Below are 15,797 nucleotides of genomic sequence, written 5' to 3'. Positions count from 1 at the left end.
CAACCCACAAAATCAGCAGCACAGAAAAATTTTACTGATGAAAAGTATGAGCTATTTCAAAAAATGAAGACAATGTTGGGTTCTTCTCCTAGTTCCTCCGCAACTACTGTTGCCACTACTGCTTCAGGTATGCTATCGGCCTCATCTTCATCCTGGATAATTGACTCAGGAGCCTCCGAACATCGTACAGGTAACAAAAATTTATTACACTCTCTATCTCCGAGTATTTCACAAAAGTTTGTTACCATGGCTGACGGTTCTCAAACCAAAGTCCAAGGGAAATGATCCACTTTTGTCACACCATCACTTCTGCTCACTGATATTCTTTTCATTCCTACTTTTCCTTTGAATCTATTATCTGTTAGTCAGCTGACAAAATATTTTAATTGCTCTGTTACCTTTTGTATTTCAGGATCTTATCATGAAGTAGGTGATTGGTGGAGGCCATGAACAAGGGGGGCTTTACTACCTAGACGTACCAAAAATGAATATGATTTCGACTACTGACAATGAGACAAGGTTATGGCACAATCGGTTGGGACATCCATCTGCACAGTCTCTTCATTATATATTTCCTTCTCTTAAAGTAAGGTCAAAATTTCATTGTGAGGTTTGTCAATTGAGTAAACATCAAAGGAGTATGTACTCTCCTCGTCCAAAAGTCAAAAGTGTTACTCCATTTTTTTTAATTCATACTAATGTTTGGGGGCCCTTGAGTGTTTCCAACATTTCTCAAGCAAAACATTTTATTACATTTATTGATGATTTCACTCGCACAACTTGGTTGTTTATATTTAAGGAGCGTTCTGAGATACCATTTATTTTTAAGTCATTTCATGCTATGGTACTCACACAATTTGGTCAGAAAATAAAAATTCTCCGGTCTGATAATGCCAAAGAATATGTTTCCAAAGATCTTGACTCTTTTTGTCAAGAAAATGGCATTATCCATCAAACATCATGTGTCTACACTCCTCAACAAAATGGTGTAGCCAAATGGAAAAATCGTCATATTCTTGAGTTAGCTCGAGGTTTATTATATGCCATGAAAGTTCCATACTTTTACTAGCCACATCCAGTCCTTACGGCTTGCTTTCTTATAAATTGTCTACCTTCTTTCGTTCTTGGTAATAAATCTCCTTACTCTAGATTATTACCAAATGATGATCCGTTTTCACTACCTTTGAAAGTCTTCGGATGTCAATGCTTTGTTCATAATTCATTTCCTAGACACAACAAACTTGATCCTAAATTTATCAAATGTATCTTCTTGGGATAGTCTCGCACACAAAAGGGTTATGTTTGTTATAGTCTCACTCTTCAACCTTTATTTGTGTCCAGGGATATAACATTTTTTGAAGACTCCTCATTTTATTCTGATAGTGCTCCTCCTGGTCTATCCTCATTACCAAGTTTCCCTCGACCGGTTGTGTCCTGTAATACAGAGATTATTCAACCCCTAGAGAAAGTGGTCGACACCACACACGTCGAGTTAACATATCCAACAGAGGTAAGTCCTTCTTCCTCAGTTATTGTTGGCCCTCAATATGATACTCGTCCTATTGCTGTAAGGAAAAAACCTAGATCATGCACTAGACCTTCTACTTCTCATTCCATTTTTAAATTTTGTGTCTCATCATCGCCTTTCACCTTTATGTTGTTAGTTTCTTTCTTCTATTTCCTCCATATCTGTTCCACAGTCCTATCAGGAGGCTCTACAACATCCAAGGTAGAAGGCACCGATGGATGAAGAAATGAAGGCACTTAATGACAATCAGACATGGTCACTGGTTTCTCTTCTAACAGATAGAAAACTCTTTGGTTGCAAGTGGGTTTATACTGTCAAACATAATCCGGATGGGTCAATTGCATGACTAAAGGTTCGACTGGTTGCCAAAGGTTATACTCAATGTTATGGAATTGATTATGAAGAAACCTTCTCTCTAGTGGCAAAATTGAACTCAATATGTATATTATTATCTCTGGCGGCCAATTCATCATGATCAATATATGAACTTGATGTGAAAATACATTTCTTAATGGGGACATTAAAGAAGAAATTTATATGCAATAACCACCTGGGTATGCGGTTGAGGGGCAGTCAGTATGCCGCCTCAAAAAATCTTTGTATAGTCTAAAGCAATCCCCTCAGGCATGGTTTGAGAAATTTAGTCAAGCCCTCATACCAACTGACTTTTATAGATGCTTTGGAGATCACTCAGTATTTATTGAAAACACCCTGAGAGGTAAGGTAATTCTGGCTGTATATGTTGATGATATCATTTTAACCGGTAGTGATTATGAGGGCATCCAGAAAACAAAGGAAAAAATATGTGTTGAATTCAAGACGAAGGATCTTGGACTACTCAAATATTTTTTGGGTATCGAATTATTACAATCCAGACATAGAATTGTGCTATCCCAAAGGAAGTATGCCCTTGATCTACTAGAGGAGACAGGAATGATGGGATGCAAACCGGTAGACACTCCTATGGACTCAAATACAAAATTATGTGGAGGCACTAGAGAAGATGTAGATATTGTAAAATATTAAAGACTAGTTGGAAGACTTATTTACCTGCGTGTAACAAGGTCGGATATATCATATGCAGTAAGTGTGGTAAGTCAATACATGCCCAAACCACAACTTAGTCATTGGCAAGCACTTGAAAGGATATCTGAAAGGAGCTCCAGGAAGAGGGTTTCTCTATAAAAACCATGGTCACTTCAACATCAAAGGATTCTCAGATGCAGACTGCGCCGGATCCCCGGATGACAGAAAATCTACTTCGAGATTTTGTACGATGGTTGGAGGAAATTTGGTTACATGGAAAAGCAAGAAGTAAAATGTAGTAGCACAGTCTAGTGTAGAAGCAGAATACAAATCCATGACATACACTGTTAGTGAACTCCTATGGATAAGATCTCTTCTCACTGAATTGGGATTCTACAAAGAAGCTTTGATTGATCTATATTGTGATAACTAAACAACAATACACATTACATCAAATCCAATCTTCCATGAAAGAACAAAGCATATTGAAGTGGACTGCCATTTTATACGAGAAAAGTTCCAAGCAGGTTTTTTTTATCTCTAAGGCATATATCATCACAAAGTCAAGTTGCAGATATTCTCACCAAGTCGGTCACTCACAAGAGTATGTCTACCATCTGCAACAAGCAGGGCATTTATGATGTTTTCTCACCCCTACCTTGAGGGGAGTGTTACAATGTGGGACCCACCGCGGTTCACGAGCTGGTGGGACCCACCATGAGGACTTGGGACACCAAGAAGAGTCCTCACCCAAGCTAGCACGAGTTAAAAAGATAAGAAGCACAAACTGAAATGAGTTAGAAGACTTGAAGATCAAGTAGGACCCACAAATATACCACGAGTTGATAACCTTATCAATATGAGCTGGAAGATCATGTGGGACCCACAAGGATAAGGCCACGAGCTGGCCTCCTCCCTTATATTCACATTATTGAAGAAAAGTTCTAGTTCAACTCATATTAGACTTCTAGTAGATTGTGTTGATAGACTTATCTTAGAGAGTTAGAGTTGGAATGTAATTAGGAGATTGAAAGGCTAATTGTATAAGGACTCTATCTCTTCCTCTACTATAAATAGAGGTGTTGTAATTCATAATTAATCAAGTTACACATCTCCTTCTTGAGTAAATCTTTATTTTCTTTTTTTCTTCTCTCTACCCGAGAGCTCTTCTTCCCTTTTCTTTTTTTTCTTTTTCCTTTCTCTTGCTCAGAATATTGGAAAAGGGATCCTAAATTCAACAGTTCATAAAGGATTGTCTCCTGCATCATTGCAATTGTCATCCATCAAGTCTTATCATGCATATGGAGATTTTGAAAGTTTAGCGCAAGACCCAATTTTAAACAGAGGAAGGGCCTATACTCAGACCTCTCCACTGGCCAACCAAAAATTGAACTTCATTCTCGAATGTACTCCATTATTTGTCTCATTGACCTCTTACATGGTAAGTGATGGTGCTCTATTGCTTCTGCTACTAACTGGCTCCAATAATGTTGTAATTGTTGCTTATGACAATGAACCAATCGGTATAATAGCTTATGTCCTTAGCTCAAAAGAGTATATGAATTACATGACTGGTAGGTTCGAGTGGCATGAAATCTGGAATGATAATGATAATAGCAGAGAAGATGATCTTGGACATGTATTAGACCCCCATCATGGTCTCTCCACATTATCACTTTGGCAATCTTTTAGTTCGGTTGACTCAGGTGATGTGTAGTTCAGAAGCTATGGAAGTTATGGATTTGATGATGCGTCCTTGATGAGAGGGGCTCAAATTTTTCTAGATTCTAAGAGAACACCACATGTTCGGATTTCCTTTGCAGATGAGTCTTCTTTGCCTTCTGCAAAAAATTAAGTTCCCAGTGACTAGTTATTTTGCCAAGCAATTTGATAAATTGAGGAAGGAATGTTGTCCAAGTGAAGTTGACTTCCTGAGGTCCATTAGTCGTTGCAGAAGATGGAGTGCGCAAGGAGGAAAGAGTAATGTTTACTTTGCAAAGACACTAGATGAGAAGTTTATATAATAAAGCAAGTCACAAAGACAAAATTGGAGTCTTTTGAGGATTTTGCTCCCCAGTACTTCAAGTATTTGATGGATTCCCTGAGTTCTGGTTGCCCCAATTGTCTTGCAAAGGTCTTTGGAATTTTTTCAGGTAACTATGAAGTATTTGAAAGGAGGAAAAGCAGTGAAGATGGAGATATTGTGGTGGGGACTGTTTTGGCTCCAGGTTCTTAGAGGGCAAGTGAATGCAGGATGGTAGCTTTCTATGTTGGTTTTTTCAGAAACTGTGCCAATCAGAACTGTGAACTGGCAATGTTCTTTTGGTCTTCAGGCTATTGCCGATGTTGCTGCAGCTATAAAAGCTGGCTTCTATGACATATGAATTGAAGTTGGATTAGAATCGATGACTACAAATCCTATGGAGGGGGAAGGCTCAATAAACCTTAAGAGAAAGAATTTCCAGCAAGCTCAAGATTGTCTTCTTCCTATGGGTATTACTTCTGAAAATGTTGCTCATCTATTTGGTGTCACCAGGCAGAAGCAAGACCAAACTGTTGTTCTATTCCATAAGAAAGCTACTGCAACAACTGCATTAGGACAATTCAAAGATGAAATCATCCACAAAGATCATTGACCCTAACACCTAAGAGGATATAAATATTGTGGTGACGTTTCGTCACGCCTCCCTACTATTGAGCTTGAGGACAAGTTAGTTCTCTAGGGGGGGTGTAATGTTATAAACCCAATAACAGGCCGAGTCATGCAGACACCGCGGCTGAGTCAATTACTCTGGCTGAATCAGTTAATGAGTCATTAAGTTTGATTTTCAAGTTAAATGCCATGGAGGGGCAAATATATAATTTTCTCTTAAACCTTGTGGACATGAACCCTATTTAGAGGGGAATTGGAATGGGAAAAAAAGTTTGAATTTTGGTTAAACAAAGGATTTGAGTTCTCCTAAACGAGTGGGGGTGAGCTTTCTCCTTAACAAACTCAGGGTTTTCAACCTTACCTTCAACTTGATTTTCTTTCTCTCTTCTTCTTCCCTATGTATCGTTGTAGTAGATCTGGGACCGTAACACTTTCTTAGCATGTGGGCTTGGGCCCATCTTCCAACAACTTGTTGAGGATACTAAGTCTGAAAAGTAAACTTTAACTGCTAAAAGCTCAAATTAAGGGGAAGCTAACTTGAACTTGATTTTTCAAAACTGCCAAATAAAAAAGAGTGGCGTTAACCTGGGAGCATTGAATCAATCTACATTGCATGGCACTTGCACTTAAATTTTATATTTGCCAATATGTTGGAAAAGACTTGGATTCTCATTATGTACTTTGAGAAAAAATTTAAATTTATCAAGGGATTCACGAACACTTGGTCTAACAAAAAAAATCATCGATCAAAGAATTGCAAACAAGTAGTGAAGTCTCGTTGATCAATCAAGACTCTGGTAGAACAAGGCACTGAAAGATGGCCAGTCGACCAATATAAGCAAATCACCTAAGATTTTGATCTAGAAGACCACAACAAGAAATGTTGATCGACCAATGTTTGGATCTAGAAGATAACTGCAAGTTGGGTTGATCAACCAAGATTTAATTATCAGAAAGATATTGGAAGTTAATTTGATGGACAAGGCCATGCTGATTGACCTAGATGTAGAATCGGAAAGTATATGGTTTCACTACTAAGGAGAATCAGACCACCAATTACACTATCTAGGACTGGGACCATCTCCTCCGATTACAAGATGATAATCAAACTGAAACGTTTTACCCAGAAATGTATTACAGACCAAAAGCTCAACACTGTTTCGATTCTGGAAAGCTTCCCGATTTGATCAAACCATTCCATTACACTTTTTTTTTTTTTTTCATCATCATCATGTGCCTTGCTGAAAGGAGGAAAAAAGAAAGAGCAACCATCATGAGAGTAGAAGCCTCTCAAACACACTCTATTACTGTCTTCCTTTTTCTCTTAAACAAAGCGGAAATAATTGGAATTGGGTGGTGGGAAGGCATTGACGAACAGCCGCTGGCGGTTGCAGTTGTTGAAACCATATAAACCTGCCGGAGCAAACCAGGACGAGGGAGGTCGGCCGAAATGTCAAAAAAGTGTTCACTCCTGGGGCCCACTGTCGGCGGCCTTTTTCTCTTTCCATTACGCTGCTTATAATTCGATTTTAGAGAGATGAAGCTGTTTTACGGCGAATTAATCCTGTTTTTTATTTTTAAATCCCGGTTTATGATTTATGAATTATCAGTGGAAATTACTTTTCAACTTGGACGGAAGTGGTCCGCAGGTGTATATTCCACTTTGGTGGTTCTGCAACACCTGATCTTGGTGGCACCATGATCCACTCTGTTTCTGTTATGCTGTTAAACGGATAAGAATTGGAATGCTATAGCCTGCAGGACTTGGTTTTATTGAAGAGAATGATTGGATGGGCCCCAGGGCTTTGTCCTCGTGAACGGCTGATATTTGCTGAAGGCTGCCATTATTGGTAGTCTCGTGTAGGAGAGGACCACTCATCGTTTTCCCTCTCTTTTAACTTAACTCCCTCTTTTATGCCTGTCCTCTGACCTTCTCACTCTATCACTGTGCATCTCCGAATCTCTTTCTTTCGTGTTTCCACCTCTTTTTCTTTTGTTTGATTTTTTAATTTTTTTTTCTTTTTGCTGATCTGAGTCTTTTGAGTGCGATTACGTTTGTCCATTCGAAGGACCGGTAATCGACGAAGATCGATCTATTTCACTACGGGGAAAAGGCCGAAATTTTTTGATTTCTTTGATGGGTCTAAGAGAAGAGAAAAAGAGAGGCAGTTAGAACTGTCGAGGAACAGCTTCTTGCTGTATGTTGTTTGTTTTCTTGGGTTTTGTTTGATTTGAGATGGGTTGCTGTTTTCCGTGTTTTGGATCGTCCAACACGAGTGAACAGAAAACCACAAAGGAAGCTAACAAAAAAGATTTCGCTAAAGAAGGTTCGGTTACTGCTTCTAATCGTGTCGCACGAGTCGGTTCAGGTAACATTCGAGTTCCTTTCTGGATGGTGTTTCGAGTTAAATTTTGGTCTATCGGAATTCCGGTGCTGCGATAATCTTTATTTCGTCAAGTTAGTCACTTTTGTGCTGTCATGGTGAAGATTTCAAGATGAACTCTACGCAGATTTGGTGTTTGATCCGCTATCTCGTTCTGCTATTAAATTATTGGTTCTTTTCCAAACGGAATTGTTTACGAGTTCGCTGATTTTCATGGTCGGCAAGGCAGGCCGGTGTTTTTCATTCTTTGGTATTTAAAAAATGTTATCATTTTACTTTCTATGACAAGAAATTTTGAAGTATTTGGGAGCTGAAAACTTTGATCTAATTTCTTTATCCTTGTATCTTTTATATTTTTGTTCTATCCCGAATTTTATGCGACTTTTGTTCCTGCTAAAATTTTGTTTGCTTTTACCGGATCTGAAAGAAAGCGGTCTCTCCAGTTGAAAGAAGAACTTGAATAATTCAAAGCCAACAGCCATTTTTTAATAATGTGACTTACTTTCACAAAAAAATGGCAACCTAAATTTGGCCATTTGGCAGATAATCTTAGCCTTAGTGTGGGAAACTAACCTTGTTTTATATGGAAACTGTAGAATCTTATGTTAAAATATAACTAAAAACAGAATGTGCCGTGTATTATCGGACAGGATGGTCTTTGTTGTTCCATTTGACACATCTCATTTATGCAGACAAATCAAAATCTCGGACTGGTTCTGATTCTAAGAAAGACGCATCCATTGTGAAGGATGGAACCACTCCACATATTGCAGCCCAGACGTTCACATTCCGGGAACTAGCTGCTGCTACAAAAAACTTTAGACAAGATTGTCTTTTGGGTGAGGGAGGGTTTGGCCGTGTATATAAAGGACGGCTGGACAGCACTGGGCAGGTCAGTATTCTCTTGCTTTAGAACCATGATGTACCAGTAAACATTCGTACATTCTCTTCTTTCATTTCTCTAAGATTAGCAAATATGGACAAGCGATATTAGATATTTTATGAACTAAAGCACCACTGATGAAAAAGTTACAATTGGAATAATTTTTAAATATGTTTGGCAGGTTGTTGCTGTCAAACAACTCGATAGGAATGGTCTCCAAGGTAATAGGGAGTTCCTTGTGGAGGTTCTTATGCTAAGCCTCTTACACCAGCCAAACCTTGTCAATTTGATTGGATATTGTGCTGATGGCGACCAGAGACTTCTTGTGTATGAGTATATGCCACTCGGGTCGCTGGAGGATCATTTACATGGTTAGTTCCATATGCTTCACGGATATCTGATTCACATTGCTGCTGATAGATAAAATAATGATGCCTCATTTGCTCTTTCATTCGGTTCTCGAATCAATCTGCGAAATTGTGCTGGATGTTAGAATTCTCTAAATGAATTTTTTCCCTCTTTCTTAGTTGGCAGAAAATCATGTCATATTTGCCGATGATGCACAAATGGATGTTGCCTGATATGGTCATATAAATAATCGGCAATTTCAATATTTTCTATAGACCTATCCCCTATATCTTACATTGTTATGCAATGTAATCGGCATTTTTAAGATTAACTAGAGGCTTAACTTTGTTTTGTCCAAGAATTATATGTACGTCCAGTAAGTGTTTTCTCTTTCGTTTGAAGTCCAACAAAGAAATAACATAAAGTAGAATTTCATTTCATCCTTAAATTTTAGGGTGTTGTTTGACAGTTGAATTTTATGAACAAATTGAGAGAAGGGTATGTTAAGGAAGAAAAATTTGGGTTACACTTCTTCTATTAATGACATTGCTACCATCTGTTCAAACTAGATTCTTTATTTAGAGGCTTGTATGCATCTTCTGAGCACTGAATGTGTAGTTATTGTTACTTGACTTTGGAAAAGAAATTTAGTCTGAGAGAAGAAAGCTGAAGGATGAGAGTTTTGAGGAATGAAATTGTATGGTGGTAGGTACAAAGGGTTGAAAAATGAGGTGTGTTGTGGATGTTATGATAGAAATCTCATTGGCAAGCTCATCGGCTTCCTTGTATGCTTATCTTGGAGGATACACCTAAGAAACTTGGCAATGCTTTATTGGTAATGGCAATTTCCATAAAAGCTACTTGCAGCTGCCTACCAATTGGGCCACTTGGACCTAGACTTTTACTCATTATGGGCCATTGGAAAGAAGCTCAGAAAGAGCCTCGGTAAAGGTCTAACTGTCAGGAGTCTCCAAGCATCAAAGAGGACCAGAATTGAAAACCCAATTTCCAGCTTTATCCATAATAGCACCTCTAGAATTAGCAAAATCTGGATTGCCATGTACTTCCTATGATAATTATATGTTCTTTGAACATCATGAGGAAGACTTGAGAATATATTCTTTATCACGTTCTTGATGATAGTGGAAGAATTCTAATGAATGAAAATGTTTTTGTGTCTTTGTTCTCATAGCTTGTTGGGGACCAAATGTCACTAAAGCATCGACACATGGGTTTTATGTGATGGCCGTATGTGAGTTCTCAATCCTGATAACGAGGTTCGACATGTAAGGAGCTGCATGGCAGCAGTCCTTCTGTAAACTTTACCTTCAGTGTTACCTTCTGGCCTCCTTATCTGACTCAATTTTAACTGGTCAGCAACTAAATCTGGTAAAGTTCTTTGGCATCTCTTGTTTGAGATTGGCGGAGTAATTGAAGATCCTATCCTTTTTTACTCTCTTTTGGGTGGGTAAGTTGCCTGATTTCAGCTACCTCCCCTCTGAAATGATTGGAGTTCTGGCCTTCTCTCTTGCCCAGTGATCTTCTACCCCCTTCTTTCCAATCTCAAGCTCAATTTCGATGATAACTTTTTGGCAATCCAGGACCTTTTGGTGGTGGAGGTCAATCGGGGATCACTAGGGGGCGATCACACTTCTAGACTCTGCTCCCTTTGGTGTTACTGACTTGGCGGAAGCTGAGGTTAGAACGTTATTTCAGGCTTGAGGCTCTTCTGTGATTGTTTCTCTAGCCAGTCATGATTTAGGGAGACTCCTCTGACCCTTAGATACATCACGGTTTCTTTTACCGGATTATGGAAATATTTTCACAGCTTGATATCTCAGGGACTCATACACATCATGTAGCTATCTGTTAGCTGACACCCTTGCGAGAGACGGAGCTTCTGATCAACTTGTCGGGAGCTCTTGTTCAGTTCCCTGCACTTAGTTTTTGCTGCATTTTATGACTTCTTATGCACTTTTTTTCCTTTGTTTTATTTTTATTTTCTATTCTATTTTGTTTTAGCTGTTGTTTATTTTGCTATTTTTTTCCAATTAATTCTGTGGACCCTTTTTTGCTCCTTACACTCGTTAATAAAACTTCTCAACATTTCAAAAAAACACATGGGTGAGTCTTTCTGTCTCCCTCTCTCACTCAAATAGTTAGCAGCTGAGAAGATGAAGAGAATGGTTTCTGCAAGGCGACCAGCGATAGATAATTAAGAGCCATTATGGAATGAAACACCATCTAACATGTGGAAGATATGAGTTGGTGCTATTTTTTTTCCTTTTTGATATGTTCTTCCTTTACAAAACTGTCAATGAATGAAAGTTGCCTCCAATTTAAAATCTTAAAAAGTGGATAACAACTGTGGTGGGACTCTGTGTCTCCAATGGGAAGTTTAAGGGGGTTTGTATGCTTAGATCTGCATTACCAGAATATATCTGCTGGAGTTCTACTATGCAGAATTCCAATGTATAATTTCTCCAATTCCTATTCACGTTTCCTCACAATAGAGTTCTTCTATTAGTTGGGTCAATTAGAGTTCAGAAAAATAAGCTATAACATGATTTAGTTGCTATGTTATGGGATAAGTTAATAATATGTGAATAATATATTACATGAATTTAATTTCTGTATCATGTGAATATTTAAAAATATATTAAGGTGCTTAAAGCTTTGATAAAGTAGATCAGCAAGAAAACTAAATGGAAAAGCTCATTCCTAGGTGAGTAATTTTCCTTATGGGATGTATTTTTGTGTTAATATGGATGAATGAAAAGTGCAACAAAAGGGCGGGGACATCTAATTTTTCTTTTTCTAATCTGGGTTAAGATGGTCTTATATCACTTAAAATTCTCAGGACAGTGAAATTCCACCCCTTTTTAGAATTTTACTGTCTCGTTTTATTCATAAATTGTGTGATTCATTTTTTTTTTTTTTTTTTGAGGTATATAGATTCCACCTTGACTGTCCATTTGCACTAATGCATTTTGGGCGAAGTCTCTACAAATTCATTTTCACTTGCAACATTCCTATTTTCTAAATGGGCCTGAGTTGTATGCAAAATAAATGCTTTTTGGCCATTTTATAGGGCAAGCATGAAAAACTTTGGTCAACATTTTATATTAACAATACCAAGTTATTTTCATCATCTTGTTTCTCATATTACCTAAAGCAAATTTATTTGAAAAGTATGAAAACTTACCTAGAAAGGGTACTTTCACTGTTTTATGTCAATGATATGAAAAAATATTGTGATCGTTTTGATAAGTTTTTTTTTTTAATCTTGTGTAGCATGTATCAGAAACAGGTTAAAAGGCTTTGTCATCATTTGATATGATAAGGTTGAAAATAGTAGGTCATAAGGGTATTTCTATCATATGAAATGACAGGAACAAATAGTGTGCGAGGTATTTTTGTTGCTTTTCATGGTAGTGTGTGAAATTTACAAAAGAACATGGTGTATATTAGATAAGGTAAATGAGGGGAGTATTTTCATTATTTTTCATCCGCTTATGAGAAAAAGGTTAACAATGATGTTTTTGCCAGTTGTGTTATTATGTATTCCTCCTCCTTCAGGAGCTTCTTCTTCTTAATAAATCTCATTTCTCACCATTATAAAAACAAAAATTGTTTGTCAAGCAGGGACAATGTTAGGTCCACTAGGAAAATCTTATCTTTAGTATTTCACTATTTTTTTCTAAAAGTCAAACAGGGAGGAGATTGCTTTCTGCAGTAGAGATACAAGATAAGTTTTCTCTTTCTTTTTGTTCTTATCTTCAAGAAAAAACAGCTATATAATTCCAGATGAAAAGGAACTCTGCGTAGGCAGTCTCTGGAAATAATGTTTGACTGGTATCAGAAATTTGAGATATCAAGTTTCAGACCAGTTCCAAAAACTCCTTCCCATCTAAATGTTCAATTCCCGCTGATTTTTCTGCTTGTCTGTTGAAATTTAATTAATTAATCTGAAAAAATTGAAATTAATATCTGTCTTAACTGAACAAGCTTGCAGGGTACATCAACACATTGGCTCGATTGTATTCAGTATATATTTTTTGTACAAGTTCTTATGTTATGATCGCCTAATTCCATTTGACTTCTTCTACCAGACATTCCACCTGACAAAGACCCCTTGGACTGGAACATGAGGATGAAGATTGCAGCTGGTGCTGCTAAAGGCTTAGAATATTTACATGATAAAGCAAGTCCTCCTGTTATTTATAGAGATTTCAAATCATCCAATATCCTTCTTGACCAAGGGTACCATCCTAAGCTCTCAGATTTTGGGCTTGCAAAGCTAGGTCCAGTTGGGGATAAGACTCATGTATCCACAAGGGTGATGGGCACATACGGGTACTGTGCTCCTGAGTATGCTATGACCGGCCAACTTACACTCAAGTCTGATGTGTACAGTTTTGGTGTGGTCTTTCTTGAGCTTATCACAGGTCGCAAGGCAATTGATAATACCCGGACTTCTGGCGAGCAGAATTTGGTTGCATGGGTAAATTGTTTTTTCTCTTCATTTTCTCTAATCTTCTTTTACTTCTTTGTTATTGAACCTGTGATTTGGTAGGATATAGGTTTTTGCCTCCTCTAAAATATATTGAATTGAAGCCTCTGAAGTGCAAAATACTTACAAGTTTCGAATAATACCAATTTTTTGTCTACTTATACCATCCTTTCATTTATGAAATTCCCTCAGGATTTTCGTGGTTCTCTCACTTGTCCTTGGAAGAAATCAATGAATGTCTGGTTTTCTTTGACATTTAAGAGCTATAACTGATTGATGGTTATTGGTCGATTGATGGCTGTAATGTCATGTATGAGTAGACATTATACACGTACAAAATGTCAACACTTAAAAACTGCAAAATTTCTTCATCTGTTGTTTTTGAAACTTGCTATTAGCTTATGCTAAACCTGTTTCAATTTTATTTTATTTTTACATGACCTGCAGGCACGTCCACTATTTAAGGACCGGAGAAAATTTCCCAAAATGGCAGATCCACTTTTACAAGGTCGTTACCCAATGAGAGGCCTTTACCAAGCTCTAGCTGTTGCTGCCATGTGTTTGCAAGAGCAAGCTGCAACTCGCCCTTTAATTGGAGATGTTGTAACTGCGTTAACATACTTGGCTTCCCAAACTTATGATCCCAATGCAGCTGCTGCACAAAATAATAAGGTGGGTCCATCTACCCCGAGGGCTAGGGATGACCGAAAGAGAATAGATGCTGGACCAGGTACCCAGGATGACATAGGGCATGGTGGACGACATGGTGCTGTGCAATCTCCTAACCGGAACTCTCCTGATTTGAGACAGAGGGAGCTTGTTCGGGGTGTAAGTTTTGGTGCAGATGTTGGAAGGGGTGAAACTGGTGGTGGATCTGGAAGGAGGTGGGGCATAGATGAATTAGAAAGGCAGGATTCTGGAAGGGGCAGCCCTGCTGGGCAACAGAGGGAAAATATTAAAAATTTCAACCGAGAAAGAGCTGTAGCAGAGGCAAAAGTATGGGGTGAGAACTGGAGAGAGAGAAAGCGAGCAAATGGCATGAGCAGTTCAGATAGCGTGAATGAGTAAAGGACAGGCAACTTGCTTTAGATCGGCATTATTGCCTCACAGAAATTGTTTTTTCGTTGTTAAAAGAGCTCTTGCTGAATAGATGAGGGGGGAGGAGTGAAGCCATCATTCATCTCAGTTTCCATTTTCAACCTGGGCGGGAAGGGTAGATTTATGTTAACTTTGTTGTCCTGTATGATTTGTATAGTTGATCTCATCATTGGGTGCCTTTTTCCGGGTATATAGTGTCTAAAAACCAGATGAGGAGACTGGTACCTTGGAGTGCTTGGGAAGGGATATAGTTCACATTTGGAAACACAAGCGCTGTAAAGAGAAGTTGTGCAATTTGTGAAAATAGGCAAAGACCATTGCAGCCCAACTTCCGAAAGTGTTTTCTTCCATGGTGGGGATGATGAGAGGGAGTAGCAATGTAGCATTTTACAGGATTGTTACGTAATTTATTATAAAGAAGTCAATGACTATGATCCTGTGTGGGACCTAGCTTTCCTCAATTTTTTTACAATTTGAGGTTAGTCCATGAAATAACGGGACATTTTTACAGTAATTATAACATAAAAAAAAGAAAATTATTACTGCTTTTGTGTCCATCTCTAGTAACCCTTTGATTTGATCTTTACTTGGACATTTTTTGTATCACCTAAGTAAAATTGGTTTAACTTGAAATAATAACTTAAAAAAAAAGTGTTATAAAATTTTGACAAACTCATCAACCTAATGAGGTGATAAGGTTCAATTGAAGTTGGATCAATTGGGTTTTACTTTTGGTTAATCAGGTTGGAGCTTCTTCCCTTCATTCTCTAACAAATAAATAGAGTCGATTATTTCAACAGAGGCATCACCATTTTCAGCACCACCAAACGTGATCTCGTTTTTATCCTATTCCTCAGCCTCTTCAGTCAACCAGTTTTCACCAAGATTTTCTGTTGCCCACGGATTATAATAGACGTTAAAAGGTAATATCTGTCCATTTTTACTTATAATTTTGTAATATTTAGGCTGTATGGAGTGGTATGGCATGGAAGAAACTGGAATTGGCAATGCAACGGCAGTTGAAATCATTACTTGGTAACTTGGTATCTATTGCAAGTAGTAAGTGTTAAAGCTCGATCTTCGCGGCTTTCCCGGATGGTGTTCATTATCAATTTCATCTTCTATTTAAGGGAGGGTAAGCGTCCGAAGAAGTGGCAAAAGAAGAGTTCCAAGTAACTACTGCGAGAACAAAGAGATAACATAACGTAGACAAAAATGGGTGAGCTCAGATGCCCATTCTCTAACTCATTCATGTGTTAGCCTTTCTCCGCTGTCTTCTATTAATAGATTTTTTGGCCAGAAAAAAATCTCTCTTTCTTGGACAATCTATTTAGTGTCCTGGACGGTTCTGATATTGGATTTCT

General features: G+C 38.0%; 1 protein-coding gene across 1 annotated transcript; it reads left to right on the top strand.

The window, feature by feature from the left end:
• The first annotated feature begins 7,145 nt into the window (after positions 1-7,145).
• On the top strand, positions 7,146-14,925 carry LOC137949493 (serine/threonine-protein kinase PBL27-like). The gene is made up of 5 exons (XM_068795538.1): positions 7,146-7,576; positions 8,284-8,483; positions 8,656-8,845; positions 12,935-13,326; positions 13,783-14,925. The coding sequence occupies exons 1-5, from the start codon at positions 7,444-7,446 to the stop codon at positions 14,401-14,403; spliced, it is 1,536 nt and encodes a 511-aa protein (XP_068651639.1). The 5' UTR covers positions 7,146-7,443; the 3' UTR covers positions 14,404-14,925.
• Positions 14,926-15,797: the final 872 nt, after the last annotated feature.

The sequence above is a fragment of the Aristolochia californica genome, unplaced genomic scaffold (assembly GCF_029961685.1).
Source record: "Aristolochia californica isolate CCGP_79_NKW_82.1479 unplaced genomic scaffold, dmAriCali1.0.hap1 SCAF_14, whole genome shotgun sequence".
NCBI classification, from domain to species: domain Eukaryota; kingdom Viridiplantae; phylum Streptophyta; class Magnoliopsida; order Piperales; family Aristolochiaceae; genus Aristolochia; species Aristolochia californica.
The sequence above is the reverse complement of the archived record's forward strand: the minus strand, read 5'-3'. Positions and strand labels throughout refer to the sequence as shown.